This window comes from Alexandromys fortis, unplaced genomic scaffold, assembly GCF_014885135.2.
Source record: "Alexandromys fortis isolate MF-2015 unplaced genomic scaffold, M_Fortis_MF-2015_v1.1 scaffold_222, whole genome shotgun sequence".
NCBI classification, from domain to species: Eukaryota; Metazoa; Chordata; class Mammalia; order Rodentia; family Cricetidae; genus Alexandromys; species Alexandromys fortis.
This window is the reverse complement of record NW_026068108.1, coordinates 1555068-1582518: the sequence shown is the minus strand read 5'-3', so window position 1 is coordinate 1582518 and position 27451 is coordinate 1555068. Positions and strand designations below refer to the sequence as shown.

General features: G+C 51.1%; 2 protein-coding genes across 9 annotated transcripts in view; one reads left to right on the top strand and one right to left on the bottom strand.

Moving 5' to 3' along the window:
• Psmc3 (proteasome 26S subunit, ATPase 3) overlaps window positions 1–4402 on the top strand; it is a 5760-nt gene extending 1358 nt beyond the window's left edge. The window contains exons 4-12 of the mRNA XM_050124273.1: window positions 513–617; window positions 711–773; window positions 912–1049; window positions 1662–1805; window positions 1919–2067; window positions 2784–2880; window positions 3036–3181; window positions 4014–4095; window positions 4226–4402. Coding sequence (XP_049980230.1) covers window positions 513–617; window positions 711–773; window positions 912–1049; window positions 1662–1805; window positions 1919–2067; window positions 2784–2880; window positions 3036–3181; window positions 4014–4095; window positions 4226–4336 — 1035 coding nt within the window. The 3' untranslated portion in view covers window positions 4337–4402. The remainder of the gene's footprint in view (window positions 1–512; window positions 618–710; window positions 774–911; window positions 1050–1661; window positions 1806–1918; window positions 2068–2783; window positions 2881–3035; window positions 3182–4013; window positions 4096–4225) is intronic.
• Window positions 4403–5473: 1071 nt separating this feature from the next.
• Window positions 5474–27451, bottom strand: part of Slc39a13 (solute carrier family 39 member 13) — a 67042-nt gene continuing 45064 nt past the window's right edge. The window contains exons 1-11 of one of the 8 annotated variants that reach the window (XM_050124278.1): window positions 14154–14405; window positions 12563–12871; window positions 10612–10725; window positions 10192–10316; window positions 9725–9826; window positions 9534–9623; window positions 9245–9340; window positions 8585–8635; window positions 8236–8364; window positions 7991–8090; window positions 5474–7915 (exon numbers count right to left, since the gene is read on the bottom strand). In XM_050124278.1, coding sequence (XP_049980235.1) covers window positions 8007–8090; window positions 8236–8364; window positions 8585–8635; window positions 9245–9340; window positions 9534–9623; window positions 9725–9826; window positions 10192–10316; window positions 10612–10725; window positions 12563–12863 — 1092 coding nt within the window. In that variant the 5' untranslated portion in view covers window positions 12864–12871; window positions 14154–14405 and the 3' untranslated portion in view covers window positions 5474–7915; window positions 7991–8006. Of the gene's footprint in view, window positions 7916–7990; window positions 8091–8231; window positions 8365–8584; window positions 8636–9244; window positions 9341–9533; window positions 9624–9724; window positions 9827–10191; window positions 10331–10611; window positions 10726–12562; window positions 12873–14153; window positions 14407–27451 lie in introns of those variants that run through there. The other 7 variants (XM_050124274.1, XM_050124275.1, XM_050124276.1 and 4 more) reach the window with 7 other exon arrangements.

Genomic DNA, 27451 nt, shown 5'->3' with positions numbered 1-27451 from the left:
GAAAGAGGGTGTGTGGAGACATCTTGGGATGGGGTCCATAGGGGTAGAGTTGATACAAGCCCTCCTGAGACTCACTTCCTAGACACAGGCTTGCACTGACACAGGCTTGCACTGACACAGGCCTGCACTGACGGAATGATCTTTGCATACAGAAGCAGTAAAGAAGCAAAGATTTTATCAAGCCTCTAGTATATAATTTTTTATTCAGTCATTTATTTTTTGGTGGTTTTGTTTGTTTGTTTTGAGACAGGGTTTCTCTGTGTAGCCTTGGCTGTTTTGGAACTTGCTCTGTAGACCAGAGTAACTCATAGAGATCTACCTACCTCTGCCTCCCGTGTGCTGGGGCTAAAGGTGTGCACCACCACTGCTTGACTCAAGTGTGTTTTACTAAGCTTAATGCTAGTTTGGAGAGCGAAGCAGGTCTGTGGCCTTGTGAGTGTGGGGGATTGTTTTGGCCCACACAGCAGTGCACTCTGGGAAGTTCAAGGGATTGGGCTTATTTTTCTTCTTAGTTGCTGGACGTTGATCCCAATGACCAGGAGGAGGATGGTGCCAATATTGACCTGGACTCACAGAGGAAGGGCAAGTGTGCTGTGATCAAAACTTCCACACGACAAGTAAGGCTGGCTCAGTAGTAGACAGGGGCAAGGGGCAGCCCTGGGGAGCTTCAGTGAGGAAGTAGCTGAAACTGCCTGTAATTTTTCCTGAAGACATACTTCCTGCCAGTGATTGGCTTGGTGGATGCAGAGAAGCTGAAGCCAGGAGACCTGGTGGTGAGTGTTGCCTCTGAACTTGGCGCTTCAGCAGGACTTCTCCCTGCGATCTTGTGCTTCTTGTATTTTCCCGTTCATAGCTCTCTTCCTCCAGCCCTTTAGGCAGAGTCGAGTGCAGGCTCTCTGCTTTGCCCTCAGGGTGTGAACAAAGACTCCTATCTGATCCTGGAGACCCTGCCCACAGAGTACGACTCTCGGGTGAAGGCCATGGAAGTGGATGAGCGGCCCACAGAGCAATACAGTGACATCGGGGGCCTGGACAAGCAGATCCAGGAGGTGAGGGAGGCATGGCCGCTGCCAGCAGCCTTGCCAGCCTATTGTAGTTTTTTCACTTATTTGACCAGATTGTATTCCCTCATTGTGCCTTTATCGTTGTAAAAGAGTTGCTTAAGGAGGAAAAAAAAAAAAAAGCAGTGTTAACTGCTGATAGCCTGGATTCCAGAGAGATTGAAGGGGCTAGTGCAGAAACTCCACTCAGGCTCCTCCTTCCTTCAGTGTTTGTGATACGGTGCAGGTGCATGCATGCACAGGAAATGTCAAGTCTCCTGATCTGTCACTCCCCACCTTCTTCCTGAGACATGGTCCCTCTCTGAACCTGGAACTAGGCTCGTGGTCCTCCTGACTGTGTCTCCACTGCACTGAGGTTATAGACTTATGTTCATGCTTGCATTTTTCCACGGGTGCTTGAACAGCTGAGCCATGTACCCAACCCAGGCCAGGGCCTGCAGTTCTAGGGTAACTGTCCTTGGGGTGGGAAATGGGGACTTTAATGTCATTTTGTAGGAGAGAGAGAGTAGAGTGTCTGCATTGGAATAGGAAATAGGCAGATTAGGCTAGGGTGTATCCCTCAGGGCATCACTCTGCTCACCCAGGACTTCTTCCTGGCAGCTGGTAGAGGCCATTGTCCTGCCTATGAACCACAAAGAGAAGTTCGAGAACTTGGGTATCCAACCCCCAAAAGGAGTGCTGATGTACGGGCCACCTGGTACAGGGAAGACTCTGCTTGCCCGAGCTTGTGCAGCTCAGACCAAGGTGTGTGCGGGGGCCACTGAGGAGGAGGTGGGTGGGTTGAAACTGTATGAGATGGGCTTAAAGATTCTTAGAACCTCTTGGGCCTTTGGGCTGATCTGTCCCCTCTCTCTCAGGCAACCTTCTTGAAGTTGGCAGGCCCCCAGCTGGTGCAAATGTTCATTGGAGATGGCGCCAAGCTGGTCCGTGATGCTTTTGCCCTGGCCAAGGAGAAGGCGCCATCTATCATCTTCATTGATGAGTTGGATGCCATTGGTACCAAGCGGTAAGGGAGTGTGCTAAAGACTTCCAAGGGTTCCTGGGGGTGAGGGATGTGGTGGGAGCTCAAATCCCAAGTAAATTACAGCTCTTTCCCATCCTGCTCCTCCCTCCTCCCTGAGTAGTAACTCTTCTGTTTTTCTGCTTCCTAAATTCTCGCAGCTGCCACATTTCTCTCAAAAAAGAAATGCAGTCATCTCGTGTGTATTCAAATCTGTTGCCCACAGATCCTATTTAAAGCCCTTCTGAGCGTTCACCCCATTGCTCCTTAGCATAAGCGCTACATTTGTGTGACTGTCCTTCCAGTCTCACTCTGCCCCCACCCTGGACACCCTCCCAGTGTCCAGTTGATTTTCGGCTCTTTCCTGTTCATTGGGTAGTTGCCCAGCCATTGTCTTCAGACTCATGAGCCCTTCCTGGAGTGGGGTTGGATGCCTAGGCTCCTGATTCTCTGAGCAAAGTTTTGTGGGATCACACATTGCTCAAAGCCACAGCCCTAGCCCTGGCTGTTTCTGCTCACTGTCTGTTGTCAGCCAAGCATCCGATCCCAGAAGCCTCTGCAAGCTTTGTTGAATGCTGCAGTTAACTTTTGGTGACACCTTTCTCTGTGCCAGTCCCTGGGCTGGGAGCCTCAAGTTGAGGCAACCATTTCCCTGGACAAGTTGGAATAGCCTGTGCTTATGCCGTGATGTCACTGGCATCTCGGGCTCCTGTGCACCGCAGCTTTGACAGTGAAAAGGCAGGGGACCGGGAAGTGCAGAGGACCATGTTGGAGCTTCTGAACCAGCTGGATGGCTTCCAGCCCAACACCCAAGTAAAGGTGAATAAAATGCAGCTGAGCTGCTGGGCTGACCCGGGGATCTGGTACTGGCAGAGTTTGGACCCATCTTTCCTATACCCTGACCTGCCTCGACTCGTGCCTGTGGCTGGATGCACTGCTTTTCAGTTGAAGCTGCTGCTTCCCTTATTCCTTAGGTAATTGCAGCCACTAACAGAGTGGACATCCTGGACCCTGCCCTGCTCCGCTCAGGACGCCTGGACCGCAAGATTGAGTTCCCGATGCCCAACGAGGAGGCCCGGGCCAGGATCATGCAGATCCACTCACGGAAGATGAACGTCAGGTCAGCTGCCCTCCTGTGCTGTGTTGCCAAGCCTCTGACCGCCCCTCCCCTTCCTGTGCACACTCCTAGGTCACCTGCGTCTCATCCTCCCATCTGAAGACACATAAATCCCACAGCCCAGTAGGTTGGCACAGCCCAGCATGACTTACGAGAATCTTACCAGGACCAGATGATTTGAGCTCAGACCTGTACAACTTTGAGCCTGTGGCCTGACCTTCTAAGCATGCTCTGTTATTTGAAACTTGGGGATAATTACTCCACTTTGAGAATTGGCCGTGATGATGTTTTGGTGGTGGTTGTTGTTCTTCCCCTGAGACAAGGTTTCTGCCTATCTCTGATTGTCCTGGAACTTACTCTGTAAATCAGGCTGGCCTTGAACTCAGATATTCGCCTGCCTCTTGTCTTTTGAGTGCTGGCATTAAATGTGTGCGCCACTGCCACCACCCAGTGCCATGATGATGTCTTAAGTGCAGTGCTTGGCATAAGAGGACAGATGTGGTAGCTGCGCTGGGCTGAGTGATGCACCACTCTGGCGTTATCTTTCGTCTATAGAACCCCTTGTTTTCTCGCCTCAGGCAGATTTGGTTACTGGAGTCTCAGATGCAGGCTTCTAGAAGATTGTAGTATCAGAGATCTTATAAGTGGCTTTGTCTAATCTCATTAATCTTGAACCCCTTATTTTATAATGAAAGAAAGGTCAGGGTGGGTAAAGACTTGCTTGCCAGCAGAAAGCAAGTTGACTTTATTGTTTGGTGGGTGCATAGTAAGATATCTTCCCATTCACGTTCCCTCCGTGAGTAATCAAGCTCTGTGGTGTCTGTCCTTTCTCCAGTCCTGATGTGAACTATGAGGAGCTGGCCCGTTGCACTGATGACTTCAATGGGGCCCAGTGCAAAGCCGTGTGTGTGGAAGCGGTGAGTGGTCAGGGGATTGGTGGATTCTTTCAGCCTTGCCTTTTCCCTGGATAGATCAGGGGCACAGGCCTTTGGAAGTTGGGCTCAGGATTCAGGGGGCCACACTAGACCGTATCTGTCATGGCTGCAGGGTATGATCGCACTGCGCAGAGGTGCTACGGAGCTTACCCACGAGGACTACATGGAGGGCATCTTAGAGGTGCAGGCCAAGAAGAAAGCCAACCTGCAGTACTATGCCTAGGGGTGCCTCTAGTCCGCCCACTGGGGTGTGGGCGAAAGCTGGTAATAAAAGGTGTTTTCCATCCTTGCCACCTGTCTGTCTTGTCCTCGTGGACTCTGGGTGGGAGTGGCATGTATGGAGAAGGTCTTTTCCTCAGGAGCTACAGCCTCAAAACTCCCACAGATGGCCATGGGCCCCAAACCTCCCTGTGTTGGGGAGGTACAGGGCACAGCAGTTTCCTAGAGTCTTTTCTATCTCCTCCCCAAAGTCTCCTTAAGTCAGCGCTGACTGCTTTAGAGGCTTGTGGCCTTGGAGTTCCCAAAGGAATACCCTGAAGAGAAGCCAGAGTTTCCCATCTTGCATTGCACATTGCAGTGCTCTAGTCTAATTCTTGTTGCCATATACAGTAAGATGTAGGGTTTAGTTCTTGAAATAGACCCCACTACCCTGGCTTGTAGGCATCGTGTTTCTCCCCAGGCTCTTCAGGCCTGTCCATCATACCGCTCTCTCACGGCCTTACTCTGCTGCCTGCCCTGCCGTGTGGGAGCCCACAGCCTTCTGGCTTGGCAGTGCGGTCACAGCTATGGGCATGTCCCATCATTCCCATCTTTTCTTAATGATTGATTTATATATTATGTATACAGTGTTTGTCTGCATGTTTACCAGAAGAGGGCACCAGATCTCATTACAGATGGTTGTGAGCCACCATGTGGGTGCTGGGAATTGAACTCAGGACCTCTGGAAGAGCAGCCAGTGCTCTTAACCTCTGAGCCATCTCTCCAGCTCCCACCATTCCAGTTTCATGTGGTGCTGGGATAGAACCCAGGGTTTAGTTCATGTTAGGCAAGCACTCTACTACCTGAGACACATCCCTGCCCCTATATAGTTCTTAATGCATATTTTTTTTTATCAGGATGGCCGCTGTATTATTTTCACTGTGTGTGTGTGCACGTGGTCAGGATACATGTCCATCAGAGGACAGCTTTGTGGAGTCAGTTCTCTCCTTCCACCTTTACCTGGGTTCTAGGGATCCAACTTAGATCAACAAGTTTGTGCAGTAAGTACCTTTACCCACTGATCCAGCTCACTAACCTGGGTTTACATTTTACAGACACAAGCAGCTGGGCTGAAATTACAGCGTAATGAAATGAGGTAGCATCAAAATTTTATATTTATTTAGAGACAGGGTCTCACTATGAAGTCTTGGCTAGCCTGGAACTTGATGTAGATCAGGTTGGCGTTGAACTCAGTTGCTTGTGGCCTCTGAGATTAGTCTAGAATGTTAGGGTTAAAGGCATATGCCACCTTGTTTGGCCCATCATTCATCTTTTCAATGAGTTGTTTTGGCAGCCCTGAATGGTCCTTCAAAGCTGTTAATCCTCAAAATTCCACTTTTTTGCCAAAAAGGGGCAAAAATTCCTTGGCACTTTCCTTTCTTCCCCTTGCTCTTCCTAGAGGACATGACTCCAGCAAGCTCCACCTCGCTAGCTCTCCTCAGTGTGACCCTACCCACGTGCTGACTCGCTGAGCTCTGCATGCTGCCTGTTGATTGTGGTTTGATTATGTCTTGCTCCAGGAGCTGAGCAGCTAAAGGGCTTCTGATTTTGTCCTCTGGCCTGAGCTTAGGTGCCCCCTCCTCCTTTCTAACCAGAGAGAATGTGTTCTTGGGCATGGTGCAGGCGCCACCATCACCTGGCTTCCTCAGTACAGCAGAGCCCTTCAACCCCTCGGGCTGAGTGCAGTGGTGAACGGTGATACTTGTGCTTGTCAGCCTCCCAGCTGGGCTTCACACCACAGCTCTGCCCTGAGCACTTGCTGAGAGGAAAGACAACGGGCTTGGACCTTTCTGTCCTGAGGTCCCTGGAAGTCAGCCAGGTAGACCCGATCTCTGACGGATGTGACGCCAGAACACTGACAGCTGAGCATCCCCGGCTAAGGAGGTGGCTGATTTGGTGTCCCACCTGCTTGCACTAGACTCAGCACAGATGACTGACTTATCCCACCCAGGGGGCTGCTGAAGGCTGCCTGTTGGCTTAGGGAGGAAAGTGGGTTGGATGGAGAAGCAGTGCCCCTTGCTGTGTTATGGTGATGGTGCAGTCAGGAAGGGGGCCCGGTAAAGACCCTTTTTCCTCCTGCCTATATTTGGGAGGTGGGTGCTATGGGGAGGATCAAGTGAGACAGGGTCTTATGTAGCCCAAGCTGGCCTGGAATTCATTGTTCTACCTCATGTATTACCATATCCTATGTTCTTCCTATGTCTTCCTTTTTTTCCCCCTTGTTTTCCAAAATGGTGGTTTCAGGTAGCCTAGGCTGGCCTTTTAACTCCAGATCCTTCTGCTACCATTCCTGGATGCTGAGATTACAGTGTGAAGTCAAAGCTGGAGATAACTTGATGGTCCTGATCCCTTGATAAGAATTACTAAGGGGGATCAGGGAATAAATAAGATCAGGTGATGGTGACAAAGGCTCAAGCATTCCTGGGCTGAAAGGTTAACAGTGAAACTGGGCGGGGAAATAGGAAACCTTCAGTTCAGCAAGTAACGGATCTGCCGGAGCACTGAGCAGAGCTCTGCTTGACCTCCCTAGTATGTGGAACAGGGAGTGGTCTAGGTAATATTTATTTACACCTATAGAACAGGTATTTACAGATAAAGATGAACCACGGCGTAACTGCTACGGAATCACTCAGACTCTTCAGTGGCCACTTCTCTAACACCACAGTAGAAGGGCTGAAGTCTGGCTGTTGAGTGGCCAGCTGAGTACCTGGATGTCAGCCAAGGGAAATAGTTGGGGATTATGGCTTCAGCATTCTCCTAGTTCACATTCCTGAGCACTGACAATGTGGAGCCCTCACCACCCCCACCTTACTCAACCCAAAGGACAAGGGGCCTGAGCAGGTAAGGGCAGCAAGGCTCATTCTCCCTGCCCGGGGCATGTCTGCTGAACCGTGTGCTGGCGGGAGCCTTTGGAGCTGCACTGGAGACTGCTAGCCTGAGGATTACATGGTGCCTTGCAGACTGCTGTTTGACAGCATGAGCTGGCCAGGGTGGCAGCCCCTAGGAGGAGGTCCTGGAGAAGCTGCCTGCTCAGTGCTGAGTGGGGCTGGGGCCGGAAGAGCACCCACTCCCCTTTCTTTGGCTGTAGAGGTGGCATAGGAAGGGCTGGGGAAATGGACAGCAAAGAGCGGTGCAGCCTCCGCCTCTTAGGTGCTTGGGACCTGGATATGTGAGCAGAGCTTTAATTAGTCTTGAGTTAGAGGCCCAGGGGGGACAGTTCCGGGGTTCTCTGTAGCCCTGGACTCTTGCGAGAAGGGAGGCCTGTGCCGGCACCAGCGCTGCCATTCCTTGCTGCTAGATGACAGTGGGGTGGCTGGGCTCTGCACACGGGTCACAGTGTCGGTCTCCTGCACACATTTGTCCAGTGCTAGGCTGGTTCTAGCATTCACCCTCTGCCTCTCACACACAAAGTCACAGAGCGAGTTGGTTCTCTATTGCTTGCTATGCGGAGAGGGATGTCAGGAATGGTTACTCAACGAAGAACGAAAGCAGCACCATGACCACAGCGCCGGCGCAGAGCAGCAGCACCTGCTGCAGGGAGTGCCTGTTGGGAGAGGGGAGACTCAGGAGCAGGGCTCCTCCTGAACCCCGTCAGTGGCCATCCCAGGAGATCACTCACCACGGGTCATTTTCTTCTAAGAGGTCGGGCAACACGTTGACCAGGGCAATATAGAGAAAGCCTCCAGAGGTAAAGGGCAGGGTCCAGACCACTGTCTCCCCTGTAGGGAACGATGAGCTGGTGGTAAGCCCAGGGGGCTGTATGTACCCTGCCCTCCTGCAGGGCAGACCAGGCACACGAGCCCAGTAGCAGCGGGGCACTGTCTGGCTGTTGCCTCTACTGAACATGACCACTCTCATACCTACTCCTTTGGGTGACTGTGTGCAGATGGCAAAGCAGGCCCCCAGAAGGCCTCCCAGGGCTGTAGAGAACTGTAGCTTGGCTGCAGTCCATCGGTCAAAGCCAGCTCGGAGCAGGATAGCAAAGTCACCCACCTGAGGAAAGGCCCAGATAGATGTTCACCCAGAGCCTGACCACATGAACACCCAGCATCCTGTCTACCTTGCCCCTGGGCCAGCACCTATTGAAGCGATGCCCCTCCTCCAGACCACTCCTGTGGGCAAGGCCCACCCAAAGCCCTGGCCAAGTGCCACACCCATGCTGAGCATGGTAACCTTGGGACCTTGGCTTTGGGGCCACCCTCTGGGCACTTACCTCATGGGGGATCTCATGCAGGAGGATGGCCATGGTGGTTAGAAGCCCAATCTGCAGAGATGGGAGTCTGAGTCTGCTGCCTCTGCTGGGTAACTAGGCTTCCCCCATACCCAGTCTCTCTACAAACAAGTGTTGTGCTTTGAGTCTGCTCTGGGCTGGAAGAGCCTGCCCTCAGTACTGACAGCCTCAACACTGCAATGTGGAATTCACCTACAGATGTGCTGGCTGCATTCACGGCACACGGGCACAGTGCCATTCCTAAGCTGCAGGTTGGGGGTGCCTGGTCGAGACAGGGTACAAGACAAGCACCTGCGTGGCCCCATCTGGAGCAGTGCTGTGAGGAAGACTAGACAGTGCTGTGAGGAAGACTAGACTGGGGGTGGGGTGGCAAGGGCCTCTTAGAGGTACAGTCCAACTGAGGTCCGAGGGGTGAGGAGTTTGGGAGGAGGAGGACACGGTGACTACCTAGTGTTGGGGTAGACAGAGCAGTGGGGCAGAGCACAGATGACAATAGGTGGTGGGTGAAGGGAGAAGCATCTAGTAGTTGGGACTTGATAGGGACATCCTAGTGAGTGCTGGCAGAAGGGAACAAAGGTGCGACAGAGGTGGGGGACCAGAGGACCTGAGTTCAGTTCCCAGCACCCATGTTAGGTCACTCACAACTGCTATAACTCTAGCTCCGAGGATCCAGGTCCAGCTTGGGGATCTTTTGGCCTCCAAGAGCACACAAACATGTGGTACCAGCACAGACACGCACTGAGGACAAAGGTGAAGGGAGACAAGGGAGAGGCTAGAGCAGCATCCAGCAGAGGGACAGGGACAAGGGACTTCACAAAGATACTGTTAGTAAATGCAAGAAACAGAGACTTTCTTTTGGAGGTCGATCAAATTGGTAGATATTAGTATCCTTTCCACCAGATGCCAGAGCTCTACTTGCCCCACCCCTTACCTTTTTGCTCACAAGGAAGCTGGCAGCCACAGCCAGCCCATGAGTGAAGTTGTCTATGGTGTTGGCCAGCAGGTTGAGATAGCCGCTGACCTGGGTGAAGGGAGAGAAAGCCGGGCTGAGCCAGGCAGGCAGAGCTGAGCTGGCCATTCAGCTCTGCGGCTGCAGGAGGGGGGCCCTCATGGGCCACTCACTTTGAGGTTCCGGACCACGGCTCTCAGGCCGGGCTCTGCAGCCGGCTGGGCCAGACAGTGGCCTCCATTGAGCGCGGCAGCAGTGGGGTCTTTGCTGGGGGCCTACGGCCAGAAGAAGGAGAGAGAGGTGACATTAGATGCCCCCCACTCAGACAGGCAGACAGAGAGAGAGGGACAAGAGACAGAATATTTCCTTGATCTAGCTAGACTTTGCTGATCTGTCATCAGGCCTCAACCCCACAGTCTGTCATCATCCATCTATGAGATCAAACTACTTCAGAGGCTGGCACTGCCATCCTTGGGAGTTTCCCACCACAGCTCTCGGGGAAGAGCCAGGAGATACTCAGACCCTGGGCTTCTCCAGGCCCTGGGTATTTATTTTACTTTTTCATTTACTTTAGAAGCAGAAAACAGGAAAAAAAAAAAACACAACCCGACATATCCGGGCTCTGGGTCTTGTGGCTTACCTGGCTGGGGCCCTCCTTCTCCTTGCTATTCAGGAACATCTTCTCCAATGCCAGAAAGGTCAGGAAGCCAGCAATGACCCATAGCCCCAGCTGTTGCTGCTGCTGCAGACTCTGTCCTTCACCACCTGCAGGGGAAGCACTAACAGGCCATGCCAAGCCAGTGGCTAGAAGGGAGTCATTTGGAATGGGGCCTATTTCAGGGCTAGTTCAGGGAGGAGGTTTGGGAGGGGCACCTACTGAACAAGCAGCTCCCCAAAGAAGCCAGGACATTGGAATTCGACCTTCCCTCTTAGACAAGGTTTTCTGAATCTCTCTTCCATATCCCTCCCATGGCCCTCTCTGTAGAGCCAGCAGGGCCTAGGCCAGCCTGGGCATGGGCACAGGTTCTGCCCTCCTGTCCTGCCCTGTGGTCTCACTCACCGGGGCTGAAGCGACAGGTGTAGGCCCATGCCTCTGGCAGCAGGTGCAGAAACACATTGCCCAAGAGTCCACCCAAGGCAAAGCTGAGCAGCTGCTTCAGACGCCAGGCTCCAGCTGCAAGCAGACGTGAGGGCCTGGGCTGAGCTTGTGCTCCCAAGTGCACCCAAAGGCTGTATTTCCAAAGACTACTGCTTTTCTGGGTAGCTCTTCCCCAACCCACAGAGTGCTCAGTAGGAACATAAAATTTGAGGGACCACTGTGGACTCACTGACTACTGCATATTGGTTAAGAGATGGGCTTGGGCCCTGGCAAGTTCCAGTTCTCCAATCCATCAGAAGATAACTTCTGAGACTCAGTTTCCCCATGTACAAATTGGATCAGAATTAACAAAGCATAAAGCAAATGTTCATTCAATGGGAATATCTCGCCTCAGTTAGTGCCACCTGTAGTAACCTGACAGAAACTTAGGGACTTTGATGACTTGCATGTCCAGATTTGGAAGTGCTTCTCGGCCGCTCGTGGTGCAGTGACCCCCAGGGGACACTGCTGTTTCCAAGTTAGCCAGAAAGCAAATGCTTCCCACTTGTAGAATGTAGCCAATACTCCAAGTGCATCCTGCACTACCCTGCCAAGCCTCATACACACCAAGTGAGCATCCTACCAGCGCTACCCCGTCCCGGGTTGTCTGAGGAAGGACACATTGCATAGGCACGACAGGTTCCAGGAAGGCTTGGTTCACAAGTGGTAGCAACAATCCTCCAGGAGCATGGCAGATGGCAAAAGGCAGTCACTCTGTTTATTCACTTATTTTACTATTATTGTGTGTGTATGATGTGTGTGAGTGCACACGGGGGTGCACAGAGGACAACTCTGTAGTGTGTGTTCGCTCCTTCCTCCTTTACATGGGTTTCAGGAATGAAGTCAGTTTGACAGGCTTGTAGGGCAAACACCTTTACCCATTGAGCCATTCCATGAGCCCTTCTTTTATTTTTTAAATGATTTATTCTTTTTTAAGTTATATGCATGTTTATGAATGCAGGTGCCCCCAAGCCCAGAGGATCCTTCTGGAACTATAGTTACAGACAGTTGTGAGCTGCCTGACATGAAATGTTAGGAACTGAATCTGAATCCTCTGGAAGAGTAGAATGTATGTGCTCTTAAGAGCTGAGCCATCTCCAGCCCTACATTCTTTTTATACTCTGAGAAAGGGTTTCACACAGCACAGGCTGACTTCTGCCTGGTTATGTAGCTAAATAAAGATAACCTTGAACTTCGGGTTCTTCTGCCTTCACTCAAGTTCTGGGATTTTCAGTAAGAGCTGTATTCAGCTGGGGACTGACTTCCTGTGTACCAGGCAAGCACAACAGCACCAGCTACTACATCCCTAGCCTTTAGACTACTAACCCAAACTGGGGAGCAGGCAGCACTTGCTCACCTCTGTACTCTGGGTTCAACATGAGCCTGTAAACGCCTGCACCAGGCGATCCCCCAAGTGCTCATCTAAAACTCACAGGTCAGTGACAGTACTGCTCTCACGGCGGGGGAGGCTGCTGGGGACACGTGAGGCACCCATTCTACTACTGAACTGCATGATCAGACCTATCAGCCTTATTTTAAAGTCTGGCAGACTAAGGCAGAGTGAGATTAAGTGATTTGCCATGTTCTACTTAGTTGGTGGGTGGCAGAGCCAGGATTTGAGCCCAGGTAATGTGGCAGCCACATTGCCAGCCACTGTTCATACCACGTCTGGGAAATGTTTGCTGAATGAAGTAAGAAGCAGATGCATAAATGAATGAACAAATGAGCTTGTATACCATCTTCCCACAGGACCAAGGTGGCACTGCTCCAGACACAGTGTACCCGGCACATGAGACTCAGCATTTTCCCAAAAGCAAGCAGTATGTTTCCTTCCTTTTGTGAGGATTCTCGAGGCCACTGAAGGGCCACTCACCTTCTGAGTGTAACATGGTCCCCATCTCCTGGGGAATGACCAGCAAGGGGAAAACCCCACTGAGTCCAACCACGAGGGAGCCCAAGAGGGAGCAGATCCAGGTGTCCAGTCGCTCCCCACTCAGCAAAGTACCCCAAGACTCGCTTTCTTTATCATCCAGGCAACAGGCAGCTGCAGCCCCCAGGCTCCGGAGGGCTGGCTGAGAACCTCCAACCCTTCTCAGGAGCTCCAGGGCAAGGACAGTGAGGAAGAGGACCTTTTGGCCTGCCATCCCATAGCCAGGGCAGGGACATCCAGGCATGCCAGCTGCTGGAAAACACAAAGGCTGCTCATGTGAGCTGCCTCCGTGGACCACATGCCCACTCAGGAAGCGTAGCATCTCCTCCCGTCTCAAATGACCATGGCATCACCCTCCTGCTTGCTCCCGAGGATGGGTGAACACAGCAAAGGGGTTCTGCTCCTCTATACTTCTCCCAAGAACCGCACATTTTTTCCTTCTGAGCTGGCTCCAGCCTGTGTGTCAATGTGTCCGCCTGAGGCTAAACTTTCTCTAATGACTGGGTGAGGCACTGCCTGGGCTTCCTTCAGCCACCGGAGGGCCCATCCCTGCTGGGTGTCTCTAGCTGCCAGGAGAGGCTTGGCTGCCAGGATGTGTCTGTGAAGACACCCCAGGGTCTCAGGCCAGCAATGAGCTTGATGGGGAGCACAGGTGGAGGAACTGAGCAGTGGTCCAAACCTCTTCCCCCAAATGATCTCTTGGGTGGCAAGAGACAAGTGGAGCAGGAGAGAAGAGATGCCTCACAGATGCAGGAGCACAGGCTGATGACTTGTGGCTAACTAATTTGGTGATCTAGATTTTAAGCTGTTTGACTGTGGGCAATTCCTGTTGCCCCTTCCCAGTCTGGTCTTCATCAGGGAATGGATCTGGGTAATGCCTCCCTCACAGAGATACCGATATGAGATGGGCTTGATAGTTCAGGCAGTTGATGGTATGGAGGAGAGAACATAAGCCATGTGCCAGAGGAGGCCTGAAGCACTCCCAGAAGGAATGTGTTCTGCAGACAGATCACCCGATGGGGATGAGTCAACCAAGCAAGAAGCTCAATCTGGAAAGTTTGAGTGTGGTTTGCCCTGTCTGTACCTACTGTGACCTTGAACTGCCTCAGTTTCCTTCCTCTGGTTGGTGAGTAGAAGCCTATATCTGGGATCTTAGGCCTTAATTAGACCCCCCACAGCTACCACGGGGGGGGGGGGGCGAAGCTTCACTAGTACCAAGGCAGGCCCTAGCCAGGTCAAGTCCTTGGCGGGTCATGCAGAGGCGAGGGGATCACAGGCTTGGAAGTATGGGGTATGAAGAGAACGGAGAAGGCAAGAGTAAGGAGAGTCAAGAAAGTGAGCCAGAGAGTATCTGCTGGAAGGAGAGAAGCGGGGCAGCTGAGAGAGATGAGGGGCAGAGTGTGGGACGAGAGCAGTAAGGAAGAGTCAAAAGCAGGCAAGTTCCACTCCTAGACTCTGGACGAGCCGCAGCCGGTTTGGGAATCGACACGGTCCATCCCACCCCGGACGCGGGCCTGAGGGTCCAGCGACTCACCGTGCGGTGGCGGCGGCGGCAGCTGCAGCGCTCCGGGCGGGCCCGGCCATCCAGCTGCAGGCTCGCGCCCCGCCCCGGCTCTGCCTCGCCCGGCCCCCGCCACTAGGCCCCCGGCCCGGAGCCACCCCCGGCGTGCAGCCACGTCACACGGGACAGTCCGGAACCAGACGCGCCCGGCTCCGGGGGGCTAGACGGAGCGGCGGCGGGGGGGCGCTTCCGCTTCTTAGCCATGGGGGACCCGCGCGGTCAGTGCACTTCCGCTCGGGCCGGATTACGGGGCTGCGGAGAGGGCAGGACGGAAGTGGGTAGACCCGCGGGCACCGCTTTTAGTCGGGTTTAGCTAGGTGAGGGCAGCCGCCACGCGGGGACCGCGACCGTTCCGGGCATGCAGTCTCCGCAGTGGCCACACGAGGGCGCGCGTGGCCGCCAGACCGCTCCGTCCCGGGATAAGAGCGCGGCTGTGGTTCTGAGTCAGCCAGCGCGCCTGGCTCCTCCATGAGCCAGGGAAAGGGGAAGTGCCTGCCACAGGGAGGGGCCTGGCCCCGGTACCTCAGAAGAGGGAATTTTATTCTTACTCATCGAATTATTTTTATGCTTTGGTTTTTCACTTGGAACCTCAGGCCACTATCTCCAGGACAGTAACCCTTTGAGATCCAATACATGTTTCTAGACCCTGTGCCCTGGAATTCCAAACCTGGCACAAAGAAAGGGCTTTGTGTTCCCTTAACCCTGCACTACTGGGCCTGCACTCCACTGGAGCAAGTATGACAAGAATTACTGTAGTCCTCTGATTTAGTGTAGCTTTGTACTGAATACACACTATGTACCATCAGTAATTAGGGTTATCTCACCAATTCCTTGGGGTTTTTGTTTGTTTGTTTGTTTGTTTTGTTTTGTTTGTTTTTTCGAGACAGTAGCACTTTGGAGCCTGTCCTGAAACTAGGGTTTTTTTTTTTTTTGTTTTTGTTTTTTTTTGGTTTTTGAGACAGGGTTTCTCTGTAGCTTTGGAGCCTGTCCTGGAACTAGCTTTTTTTTTTTTTTGTTTTTGTTTTTTTTTGGTTTTTGAGACAGGGTTTCTCTGTAGCTTTGGAGCCTGTCCTGGAACTAGCTCTTGTAGACCGGGCTGGTCTCGAACTCACAGAGATCTGCCTGCCTCTGCATCCCGAATACTGGGATTAAAGGCTTGCGCCACCACCGCCCGGCAGTTCCTTATTTTTATCAGATGTGTACTGACTGTTGTATTGGTTTATGGCAGCCACACAAATGGCAGAGCCAGAATTCAACTTGGATGTACCTAGGGCCTGTGATAGTCACCTCATTTCTAAGCCTGAACACAGTACAAATGTGGCCTAAAATCCCCTTTGCATCCTTTTCTAGGAATTAGCCAGCAACTGGTGCAGAAGAACGTTCAGCCAAGGCTAATGTCTGGGCTCATCCCTTGGGCAGACTGACAGAGTGAGGGTCTCTGGCCTTCACCTCCTTTGGCAGCTCTCTACTTCTGTGGCTGGTCACTTGTTCTTTCTGGGTGCTCTGAGGGCGACTGAACTCACACAGTGCAGCTGATGCCTCACCTACTTCAGTGTGTGTTGCATATATGTTTCTTCATTGTTTATTGGTTTAATTTATTTTGAGACTGGCTTTTCCTGGAACTAGATGAAGCTGGCCTTGAACTCACAGGATCTGCCTACCTCTGCCTTCTCAGTGCTGGGATTAAAGACTGTGCCATGGGGCTGGAGAGATGGCTCAGAGGTTAAGAGCGAGCACTGGCTGCTCTTCCAGAGGTCCTGAGTTCAATTCCCAGCAACCACATGGTGGCTCACAACCATCTGTACTGAGATCTGGCGCCCTTCTCTGGTGTGCGGGCATACATCGAGGTAGAATGTTGTAAACATAATAAATAAATAATTAAAAAAAAGACTGTGCCATACTCCTGGTTTATTTATTGATATGTTGTGATATAAGGTCTCATCCTGGACCATCTTTGAACTTGAAGACTAGAGTGTCTGGACCTCCTGATTGTAGGTGTGCACTCCTACACCTGATGGATGCATTGCTGGACCAAGCACTCTATCAGATACACTTTATACTCTTTTTTCCCCACCAAAACGGGTTCCCCGTGTAACGCTGCTGTCTTAGAACTCACTTGGTAGATCAAGCTGGCCCCGCACTCAGAGATCCGCCTGCCTCTGCCTCCCGAGTGCTGGGGTTAAGAGGGTGCATCACCACACCAGGCCTACGGCACCGCTGCCTCCCGAGTGCTGGGGTTAAGAGGGTGCACCACCACACCAGGCCTATGGCGCCGCTCCCAGCTGATACATTCTTTAACATTGGTGCTTTCTAGGCTACCAGCTCCGTTCAAAAGCTTCCTGTCTGGCTTTCTTCACCAGCCTCATACGTCTCCTAGGATGCGCTCCGGGCCCTTATGGAGGTTCTGAAACAGAATGTCCAATCGGATTCTTTGCCACAAGAAGGTGTTTAGCGAAGGCCACACTGGGACGTTAAAGATGTCTTCCTCCCTGTATGCAAATCATGCCATCTTATGCAAAGCACCTCACAATATGCAAATGATTTCACAATAACAGTGTCAGCCTTCCTGTCTCTAGAAGTCAGGGGGCTCCTGGCCACCCAGGATGGGCACTAGCGAGACCCAGCTGGAAATACACTTGCTGTGTGCTCTCTTCTCAGCTGGTCTGGAATGTCCGCCAACAGAACCTCATGAAATTAGAGAAGCAAGCTCGTGGAGCTGGAGACAGAACCATGAGCAGGGTGCTCAGGTGGTCAGGTGAGAAGATCCATTGTTTGAAACACTGGCTTTGATACAGACATTTAAACAGCTGGTCTTGGGTGGGTGGAGAGATTGCTCTTCCAGAGGACCTGAGTTCAGTTTCCAAAGACAAAGCTGAATCAGTTCAGATGATGCCTCACACCCCGCTGCACCCCCAGCTCCAGGGGATGGGTGCCCTTGTCTGATCTCCATGTTCTTCATACTTGTGGTGCACGTGCGCGTACGTACCAGGCCAGGTGGAGCTCTGTGAGTTCAAGGCCAGCCTGGTCTACAGAGCGCGTTCCAGCACAGCGAGTTCCAGCACAGCCAGGGCTACACAGAGGAAAAACCCTGTTTCAAAAAAGCAAAAACAAACAAAACAAGGTTGATTTGGGGCTAAGGAGGAGGCTCAAATGTAAGATCACATGCTGCACAAGCACAAAGACCTGAGTTCAAGTCCTAGAACCTACAGAAGGCAAGCTTATCGGGGAGTCTGCTGAGGAAGCTCACAGTTAAGGCCCTGAGTTCTCCTGTACAGGACTTGAGGTTCAGTTCCTGCACCCACATTGGTTGGCTCAGGGCACATACCACCACGCACCATACCCAGCTTATTATTATTACTTTGTTATTATTATTATTATTGTTTTTTCAAGATAGGGTTTCTCTGAGTAGCCCCGCTGGAACTCACTTTGTAGACTAGGCTGGCCACCACCCAGCTATTTTAATTTTTTTTCTTTTAAGATTTATTTACGGGCTGGAGAGATGGTTCAGTGGTTAAGAGCACTGCCTGCTCTTCCAAAGGTCCTGAGTTCAATTCCCAGCAACCACATGGTGACTCACAACCATCTATAATAAGATCAGGTGCCCTCTCTGAACACTGTACACATAATAAATAAATAAATCTTAAAAAAAAAAAAAGATTTATTTACTTGTTTACAGTGTTCTGTCTGCATGTGTCTCTGCAGGCCAGAAGAGGGCACCAGATTTCATTACAGATGGTTGTGAGCCACCACGTGGTTGCTGGGAATTGAACTCAGAACCTCTGGAAGAACAATCAGTGCTCTTAACCTCTGAGCCATCTGTCCAGCCCCCTATTTTATATATATTTTTTACTTTGCTCTAAATTAGGTGTGGTGGTACATGCCTTTAATCCCAGCACTTGGGAGGAAGAAGTAGGCAGATCTCTGAGTTTGAGGCTAGCCCGATCTACAAAAAGAGTTCCAAGACAGCCAGGACTACAAAGAGAAACTCTGTCTCAAGAAACCACACCACCACCACCAAAACCCATTATTTTGAGTATTGAGGGCACTCATATGCCAAAGCACTGTTATGAGAGCCAGAGAGCAACTTGTAGTCAGTTCTCTCCTTCCACCTGTGGGTGCTGGGGATTGAACCCGGGCTGTTAGAATTGGAGGTCATCTCAGTGGCCCACTTGTTAGATATTTTATATAGAAGTAGAAGAGTTGGCAGGGTTTTTTTTTTTTTTTCCCCGAGACAGGGTTTCTCTGTAGCTTTGGTTCCTGTCCTGGAACTAGCTCTTGTAGACCAGGCTGGCCTTGAACTCACAAAGATCTGCCTGCCTCTGCTGGGATTAAAGGTGTGTGCCACCACCAACTGACACAGTTGGTAGGCTTTAAAACAAACAGAAGGTGGAAATGCTAATTGACCTGCTTGGTAGCTGTTCATTGTATGCACATATTGAAGGATCATGCCATCCCACAAATACGAACACTTGTTAAATGTCAATTACAAAAATGATCTAGAGCCTGGAAAAATGGCTCAGTGGTTAAGAGCACTCACTGCTCTTTTAGAGGACCCGGGTTCAGTTCCCATCACACACATGGTAGCTCACCACTGTTTGTAACTCAAGTTTCAGGAGATCTGCTACCTTCAGACATCAGGCAAAACACCAAGCACATAAAATAAAAATAAACAAATTTAAAACAGAGCACTGGCTGCTCCTGCACAGGCCCCAGGCCCCAGGCTTGCCTTCCAGCCCCCCATGGTGGTTCACACCCATAACCATCTGTGATTCCTGTTTCTGGAGACCTTGCACCCTCTTCTGGTCTCCTCAGAAACACGTGGTGCACATAATGCAGGTAAAAAATTCATGCACATAAAATAATAAAAATTAAAAACATAGATAACTTTTAAAGGTGCTGTGGGCCCAGGATGAGCACCTCAGTAGCAGAATGTCTGCTTAGCCCGCAGCAGCCCTGGTGTCGTCCGGCTTCTAGATAAAGAGCAAGAGAAGTGAGGTGCATGGGGCTTATTTGCTGCAATTTGCTATCTTCAAATAATGACAAAAAGAAAATTCAGTAGTGTATTTGCAGTTAGAGATGTTAGGTCTCTGCATCTCTGTGTAGGAGGAGTGAGTAAAAATGTAGAAAACTGGCTGTGGTGGCGCACGCCTGTGACCCCAGCACACCTGTGACCCCAGCACACCTGTGACTCCAGCACACCTGTGATCCCGGCACACCTGTGACCCCAGCACACCTGTGACCCCAGAATGCCTGTGACCCCAGCATGCCTGTGACCCAGCACTTCTGTGATCCCAGCACGCTTGTGACCCCAGCACTCTGGGTCTCTTTGAAGTCAAGGCCAGTCTGGTCTATACAGTGAGTTCCAGGACGACCAGGGCTACATAGTGAGACCCTGACTTTTTTTTTTTTTTAAAGGGGGTATGAAGCCGGGCGGTGGTGGCACATGCCTTTAATTGCAGCACTTGGGAGACAGAGGCAGGCAGATCTCTGTGAGTTCGAGACCAGCCTGGTCTACAGAGCTAGTTCCAGGACAGGCTCCAAAGCCACAGAGAAACCCTGTCTCGAAAAACTAAAAAAAAAAAAAAAAGGGGGGGGGGATGAAGCCTGGTGATGCACTCTCTTAATCCTGGCACTCTGGAGGCAGAGGCAGGCGGATCTCTGTGAGTTCGAGGCCAGCCTGGTCTACAGAGTGAGTTCTAGGACAGTCAGGATCAAAAAATAGCAAGACCTTGTCTCAAAAAAAAATGAGTATGAATGATTACTCACATATTAGGAAGTTATAAATTCTCAAGAAATCATAAATGGAGAAGAAAAATAAAAGACATTTCTTTAAAATTTTTTATATGATTGTATGTACAGAAGCAGGCAGGTCTCTGAGTTTGAGACCAGAAAATGACACACAGTGAGATCCTTTTTCAAAAAAAAAAAAAAAATCTGGTTGCAGACTTCCTGGGACAAATGACTGAACTCCCCACGCCCTGGTTTCCTCAGCTACAAAGGAGTGAGTGTGCTGGGTACGTCGGTGGTTTGGGATGCTTTGTTTCATTGGAGTTTTAGAGAGGGTGTCCCGTAGATGAGGCTAGCCTTGGGTTGACTATGTAGCTGAGGCTTGCCCTGCACTCTGGAACTTTTCTGGATTCTGTGGTGGCAGGTTGCTCCTCCACTGTCATCCTGTCCCGGATCGTCATGGGGATCACACACACCTAACAACGGGAAGGTTTATGGAAGGGTTAGAGTAAAAATGATTTGTGTGTGGGGGGCACTGAGGGCATGTGTGCAGGTGCGGGAAGAGTGCGGCTGAGTTCCCTAGAGCCAGGGTTAGAGGCTGTGGAGAGGTGGGTGCTGGGAACTGAGCTCTGGAAGAGCAGCCAACTCTCTGACCACTGAGCCCCCACTCCAGCCCCAACAGTTAGATAACAGTATCTGTTGTATACATAGTTTTATATGCCTTGTGTATATGCAAAGAAAAATATGTATTTTTCAAAGAAAATGTTAAATGAAAAGAACAGAGGCATCAAGAGACAAGGTGGTTCTACCTGCACACTACCACCCAAGCATGTGGCAGCCAGCCAGGCCTCTGCCCTTGGAACTCAGAAGCTGGAGCCACCCTGGCCTGGTGCCTTGGCCACCTGATACCAAGGCTACAGACGTGGATTGGGGCTAAGTGCTTCCAGAGTGTGGGCTCCAGAGAGGAAGGCATCCTCCTCATCGTCAGCAGACAGGCAGTGATGTGTGGAACGTCATTGCTCTGGGTTGCAGGTGAGATGTGGGTCACCCAGGTGTCCGCTGGCCACAGACAGTACACCTGCCTCTCTGGAGTGCTGTGCTGGCCACGGACAGTACACCTGCCTCTCTGGATTGCTGTCCTGGGCACAGTACTCAGAGGGACCTACGCTGGTTCTGAGCTCCTGGGAGTCTCTCTTCTCCTAGTCCTGAGCCACACGGTGCTGGTGGCTGCCAGGCTCTGCTTTCTTCCACACTCAACTACTGTTCCACATGGGGCCAGCCCTCTCCTTTGCCATGCTGAAACCTCCACTTTGCCCTGACACCATCTCTGTCCATCAGAATCCAGCCTGACTATCCATGTGACCTTTAATCCTGGCACTCAGGAGGCAGAGGCAGGCAGATTTGAGTTTGAGGCCAGCCTGGTCTTCATAGTGAGTTCCAGGCTACACAGTGAGACTGTCTCAAAAAGCAAAACAACATCAAAATTTGGCTTGTGTCTAAGGCTTTTTCTTCCTGGAGCCTTCCTAAAGCACCCATCCTGGAGACTCTCAGTGCTGAGTAGTTGGGAGGTAGAGTCCTTTACACCCACGGGCCTTTCATTCTGCTAATGCAGACTTCTAGAAAAGACAAGTTTTGCCCGTATGAATATACAGTCATGTCCCGCCCCATTTCCTGCCCAGCTGTACTAATTCAGGTGAAATCATTACACTTCACTGCAAGTCACCTTGGCTCTTTCAAGGTCTTCTTTAATTTCTGTGTTTATTTAGATTTTTTTTTTTTTGGGTGTAAAACCAAATCTTGTCTCTGTCTCCTTCTGCCTTCTTCTTTTTTCCTTCTGCCTTCTTGAAGTAACCAGAATTTTGTGAGGCTTCACACTTTGGTTATGTTGTGTTTTGTTTAGGTTGTTTTGGGCACTGGGAATACAACCCTCGGTCTTCTGCATACCAGGAAACACTCTGCCACTGGACAGTCTCTCTCTCCCTGAACAAGATCTCATCTTTGACCCCAGGCAAATTTGGTATATAATCCTTCCTCAGCCCCCTCAGTGCTTTCTTTTTACAAAGTTTTTAATATATATGTATGCTTAGACAATGTTGTTTGATTTAACATTTCCTTATAAGGAAAAGAAACTATTTTAAGTTTTCTTTCTTTTCTTTTTTAAAGATTTGTTTAATACACATTGGAAGTTTGCCTTCATATATGTCTGTATGAGGGTATAGGTCCCCTGGAGCTGGAGTTACAGACAGTTGTGAGCTGCCATGTGGGTGCTGGGAATTGAACTCAGGTCCTCTGGAAGAGCAGCCAGTGTTCTTAACCACTGAGCCATCTCTCCAGCCCCACTAAGGTTTCTTTTCATTATTTAGATAGTTTCACAGTTGTTTTCATATGAGCTCTGCACAATTATTAAATTCATGCATGTGCATGTGTACCTGTGTGAGTGTGTGTACATGATGCCCAAGGAAGTCAGAGGGCATCCGATCCCCCTGTAACTGGAGTTAGAAGTTGTGAACCACCTTTTATAGGTGTGGCATCCAAGCCCAGGTGCAAGAGCAGCAATCACTCTACCTGCTGAGCCTTCTCTCAAGCCCCATTCGGGAGAATATTTTAAATGCATCTTTTACATTAAGTTTGAATGCTATTGGTAGAAAGCAGGAAGGAAAATGATTTACTATTATTATTATTGTTGTTGTTGTTGTTGAGACAGGGTTTCTTAGTAGCTATAGAGCCAGTCCTGGAACTAGCTCTGTAGACCAGGCTGGTCTTGCACTCACAGAGATCCACCTGCCTCTGCCTCCCGAGTGCTGGGGATTAAAGGTGTGTGCCACCACTGCCTGGTTCCAGTATTATTTTTTAATCATGTTTTTGAATGTCTGTATGTGCCTGTATGACTTCATGTACATCACGTGCATGCAGACACCGGAGGAGGCAGGGAACACTGGGTCCCCTGGAGCTGGAGTCACGGGTGATTGCTCTGTTCCTTTGATCCTTTTTTACTAACCCCATTTTCTGAGTTCTAATGGCTTTCCACCATCCAACGGAGCCCTTTGAGTGGATAATCTCCAGGATAGGGAGGGACCAGCCTTGCTGTTTACGAAGATGTGACCTGGCATCTGTCTCTGGAAACTGTTTCCATTGCACTGTGGCCGAGTCGTTGATGATATTCTGTGCAGTTTATTCACATACTGCCTTGATCTGAATGCTACTTCTGTGAATGAATCCACTGAAATTGTTATCCATTCTCTAGCCAATGGCACTTGGTTATTGGTAGTGTGCCTGGGAATATGGTCTTGGGGCACAGGCTTGCTTCTGGACTTTAATGTTGGCTGGCTTGTGATTCAGCTAAGCTCAGCTCTGTGAGGAAAGGCGGTGGTTTTCCCTGGGAGCTGTTTGGGCTGGACACTGTCCGACAGTATCAGGGCCATTCTGATGCCCCACCTCTTTCTGAGGTCTTGAGTCTGTCAGCTGTGAAGCTGGTTTGTTTATTTTTATTTATTTATTGGTTTGTTTGTTTGTTGCTGTTTGTCTAAACAGCCTCATTTTGTAATCCAGATTAGCTAGAACTCACTATAGCCTACCCAAGCCTCGAATTCGTGGCTTCCTGCCTCAGATGGGGAGTGCAGGGATTACCCGAGTCACTGTGCCCCATAGGCTAGGTCATCTTGCCTGACAAACGGGTTAAAAGTAAAACAACACCTCACAGTGGTCTTCATTTGCATTTCTCTTCTTGTCCTTAAATGTTTGCTGGACAATGTATGTGTTTCCTCCCCCACCCCCGCAGGGTTTCTCTGTGTAGCCCTGTCTTGGAATTCGCTCTCTAGACCAGGCTGGCCTCGAACAGAGATCCAGATGCCTCTGTCTCCTGAGTGCTGGAATTAAAGGTGGGCTGTGTTTCTACTTTTGTAGCTGTCTTTCTGTTAGATTCTTGGTTTTTTTCTGACTGTGTGCAGGGGTGCTGTATGGATTTCTGGGGCGTGTGCTCCCTGCAGACACACAGCACACATCGCTATTCTGTGGTTCTCTGTTCACTTTCTCTCAGGTGTCTCCACTTTTCTCTTCCCTCCACCACCCGGCAGAGACGTTGCTGGGCGTGTGTGTGTGTGTGTGTGTGTGTGTGTGTGTGTGTGTGTGCGTGCGCGTGTGTGTGCGTGTGTGTGCGTGTGTAGGAGAGGGCTGTGCCTGTCTGAATCCCTGTTACTCTGACGACCCTTCCCGCTCCCTTGTCCCCCAGGACTTTGGAGGACCCTCTCATGGGGGGTGAAGGCAGTCCGGTTTGGGGAGCCCCCGTGGGCTTGGGGCGGGCAGGATGGCAGGGAGGGTCCCCGCTAGGGGGTGATCACTTCCGCCGCCCAGCTGGGGGACGGCGCTCTCCGCTCCGCTGGGCAGCAGCGCCGCGGCTCCGACTCCCCAGGGCCCTGGGGTCGGGCGCTTCGAGGGGGGGCGGGGCGCGGGGTGGGCGGAAGCTGCCGGCGCAGATAAGGCCAGGGTCGGTCCTGCGGCGAGACGTGCGGGGACGCAGCTGGTCCTTTACCACCCGGGGTGGAGCCTCGGTGGAGTGAAGGAGACCCCGCCTGTCCCAGAGCCGGACCCACCCAAGGGAGCGGTGGGGGATGGGGTCTATCCTGCTCCCTCTCAGCGGGAAAGCACAGAATGGAGCTCACTTCCCCCACAGCACTGTGGGATGGAAGAGGTTGACTTGGACGCTCTCTGAGGGTTTCCTTCATCTGGGGGCCTGATGTACCCCGAAGCCCTTGCTGGCCTTGCCACACCTTCCTGACTGTCAGGCTTCATTGGTCCCCAATGTATGGAGGAGAAAGGGGTTTACCAAACTCAAAGCAAGCAGATTTTAGGCTTTGTGGAACCTCAAGTTTTTACAGTTTTGGGTGAAGTGTGAGGAAGATTACAAAGCCATAAATACAGAATGCAGACTCCCTTCCCAGGGCTAAGGGGTACAAACTAGGAAAGACGGTCAAGTCCAGTTTCCTTAGGCAGTACTCCCTGAAATGCCTAGCAGGGCTTACATGCTTCTTCGCAGAGACCACCGACACAGGCAACTGGGCGGGAGGCCAGGGAGGTGAACGCTCTGCAAGGGTGACAGGGGCAGGGGGACATTGCTGTAGCTGCACCAAATCCCTCTATGCCCAGACATGGTCCCTAAGCCTAGGGAATGTCAAGAGCAGCAGAGTATAAGGATGGGCAGCCACGGGCCTGCAGGTCCACGCCTTCAAACTCCACCAGTCACTTAGGGTTCCCAGCCCTGAGGGCAGGTGGGAACAATTCCAAGGAGAGAAGAAAGGCCCTTTGGGGTTCTTCTGTGAAATGCAGCCAAACTGGAGTTGTACAAGAGCTTCATGGCCCAGGCAGGCAGTGGGATGAAGGGGAGGAGCTTCCCCTGCCTCCTTGCAGGCCAGCTAGGAGTAGCTAACCCCTGCCGGTTGGATGCCAGTGTAGTCAGGTTCGACATTTCCAGACCAGGTTAGGCACGTTTCTCCTGTGTCTCGCAACTGTAGGGTCAAGTTGCTTCCTCAGGGACCGCTCTTACAAAAATGAGGCCAGGTACGGAGTCACAGCCCTTTAATCCCAGACTCAGCAGATCTAACTCTGAGGCCAATCTGGTCTACAACTTGAATTAAAGGCCAGCCAGGGCTACATAGACAGATCCCATCTCAAAAACAGACAGAGGCTCTTACCAAGAACCTGAGTTTCTAGAAGCTCCAGTACCACATGGCAGTTTACAACAGAACTACAGTTCCAGGGGTCCACGGATGTGGTACATGTGGTGCACAAACACACGTGCAGGCAAAACATCCAAACCCATAAAACACCAACTTACAACAAAACAACACTTAGAAAAGTAAGTGCCAGTGCCTGGGGTCCAGGTGCTCTTCAGCCTGTATCCCTATAGGGGAGCAGTTCCCAACCTGTGGGTCAGATGACCCTTTCACAGGGGTTGCACTGACCATCTGGAAAACATAGGTATTTACTTTATAATTCATGACAGTAACAATGTTACACTTCTGTAGTAGCAATGAAACCATTTTATGGCTGGGGTCACCTCAGCGTGAGGAACTGCACTGAGGGTCGCAGCAGCAGGAAGGTTTAGGACCTCTGGTCTAGAGTCCCATGCTACTGTCCCTCTGCTGCAAGTCCCAGAAGGTAGAGGGGCCTCTGAATCGAGGGGGCGCTCCACGTCTCCACATGCTGGTTCTGGTTCTGGGTTTGTTTTTTGTCTTTTCGAGACAGGGTTTCTCTGTGTAGCCCTGGGTTGTCTTGGAACTCGCTCTGTAGACCAGGCTGGCCTCTAACTCAGAGCTCCGCCTGCCTCTGCCTCCCGAGTGCTGGGATTAAAGGTGTGCACCAGCCATGCCCGGCTCATATTCTGTTTTTTAAGTTGTTATCATTACACTGAGAGCCTGTGTGTGTGCGCGGGGGTGTGTGCTCGCACAAGAACATACCTAACATTTGGTAATCAAGGACAACTTACAGGCTCTCTCTTTCCACCATGGGAGTCCTGGGGACTAACCTCAGGTTGTCAGGATTGGTGGCAAGCACCTTTACCAAATAAGCCATCTTGCTGTCCCTGTTCGTTTGTCTTTAATAAAGAGTCTCATGCACCCCAGGCTGGTCTGGGACTTGCTGTGTACTTTCAGATGACCTTGAATTTCTGATTTTCGTCTCCACCTCCCAATTGCTGGGATTACATGCATATATCCCAGCATATTCAATTCTCATTTTAGATTTCGTGATCTCTGGTCTTGCAGATACCTGAGGGAGTTTCCCCAACTCTAGCATCTTCCAGGCAGGATTAGGATAGCACCAAAGTAGAGGTCTGGGAAAGGATGGCCACTGGCCCGGCAGTGGTAGGGTTCTAAACAAAACAGGCTGGTGGGCTCAAGGACTCAGCTAGCTTGGGTCACCTGGTTTCTGTCATTCTTCTGCCCTGGGCCTGTTTTCTCACCTTTAAAATGGAGCTAATCCCATAACAGCAAGTACTAAGATGTTAATAAGCAAATGGACTGCTGAATGCCACAGGTCATCTAAACAGACATAGTGGGCAAGAAGTGCCAGCAGAAATGGGAGTCCCCCACAGCAGAAGCTGAGGCCTCCAAGGTCTCTGTTCCCAAGGGGGAGCCCCTTGGTTGAGGGCTGAGAAGCCCCGTTATGGCATTCTCCCAGACCAGGAAAGGTCAAAGCAAGGCCAGTGGCCCTGGGGTGCTCAGAGAAGAATGGGGAGTCAAGGTTCTCACCTAAGTCAGTCAGGTGTGAGGGAGGAAGTGGGGATTTTGGGAGGAGGCAGGAAGGAGACTGTGGTACGCTACTGGCCGCAGGATCACCAGAGGCCCCATTCCAAACCTTGTTTGCAAGGCTTGCAGCTTAAAAGTAAGTATTCCTCTTTTTTTTTTTTCGGGATCTGTGGCTCAGGGAGGTGAATACACTTACCAAGGCTCACACAGCACACACTCTAAGGTCTGTTGTCTGGCTCTACAGAGAGCCTGCTCTCCACCAGGGCTCACTGCCTGGCAAGGCTGCCAGTGAACTGGTGTGAT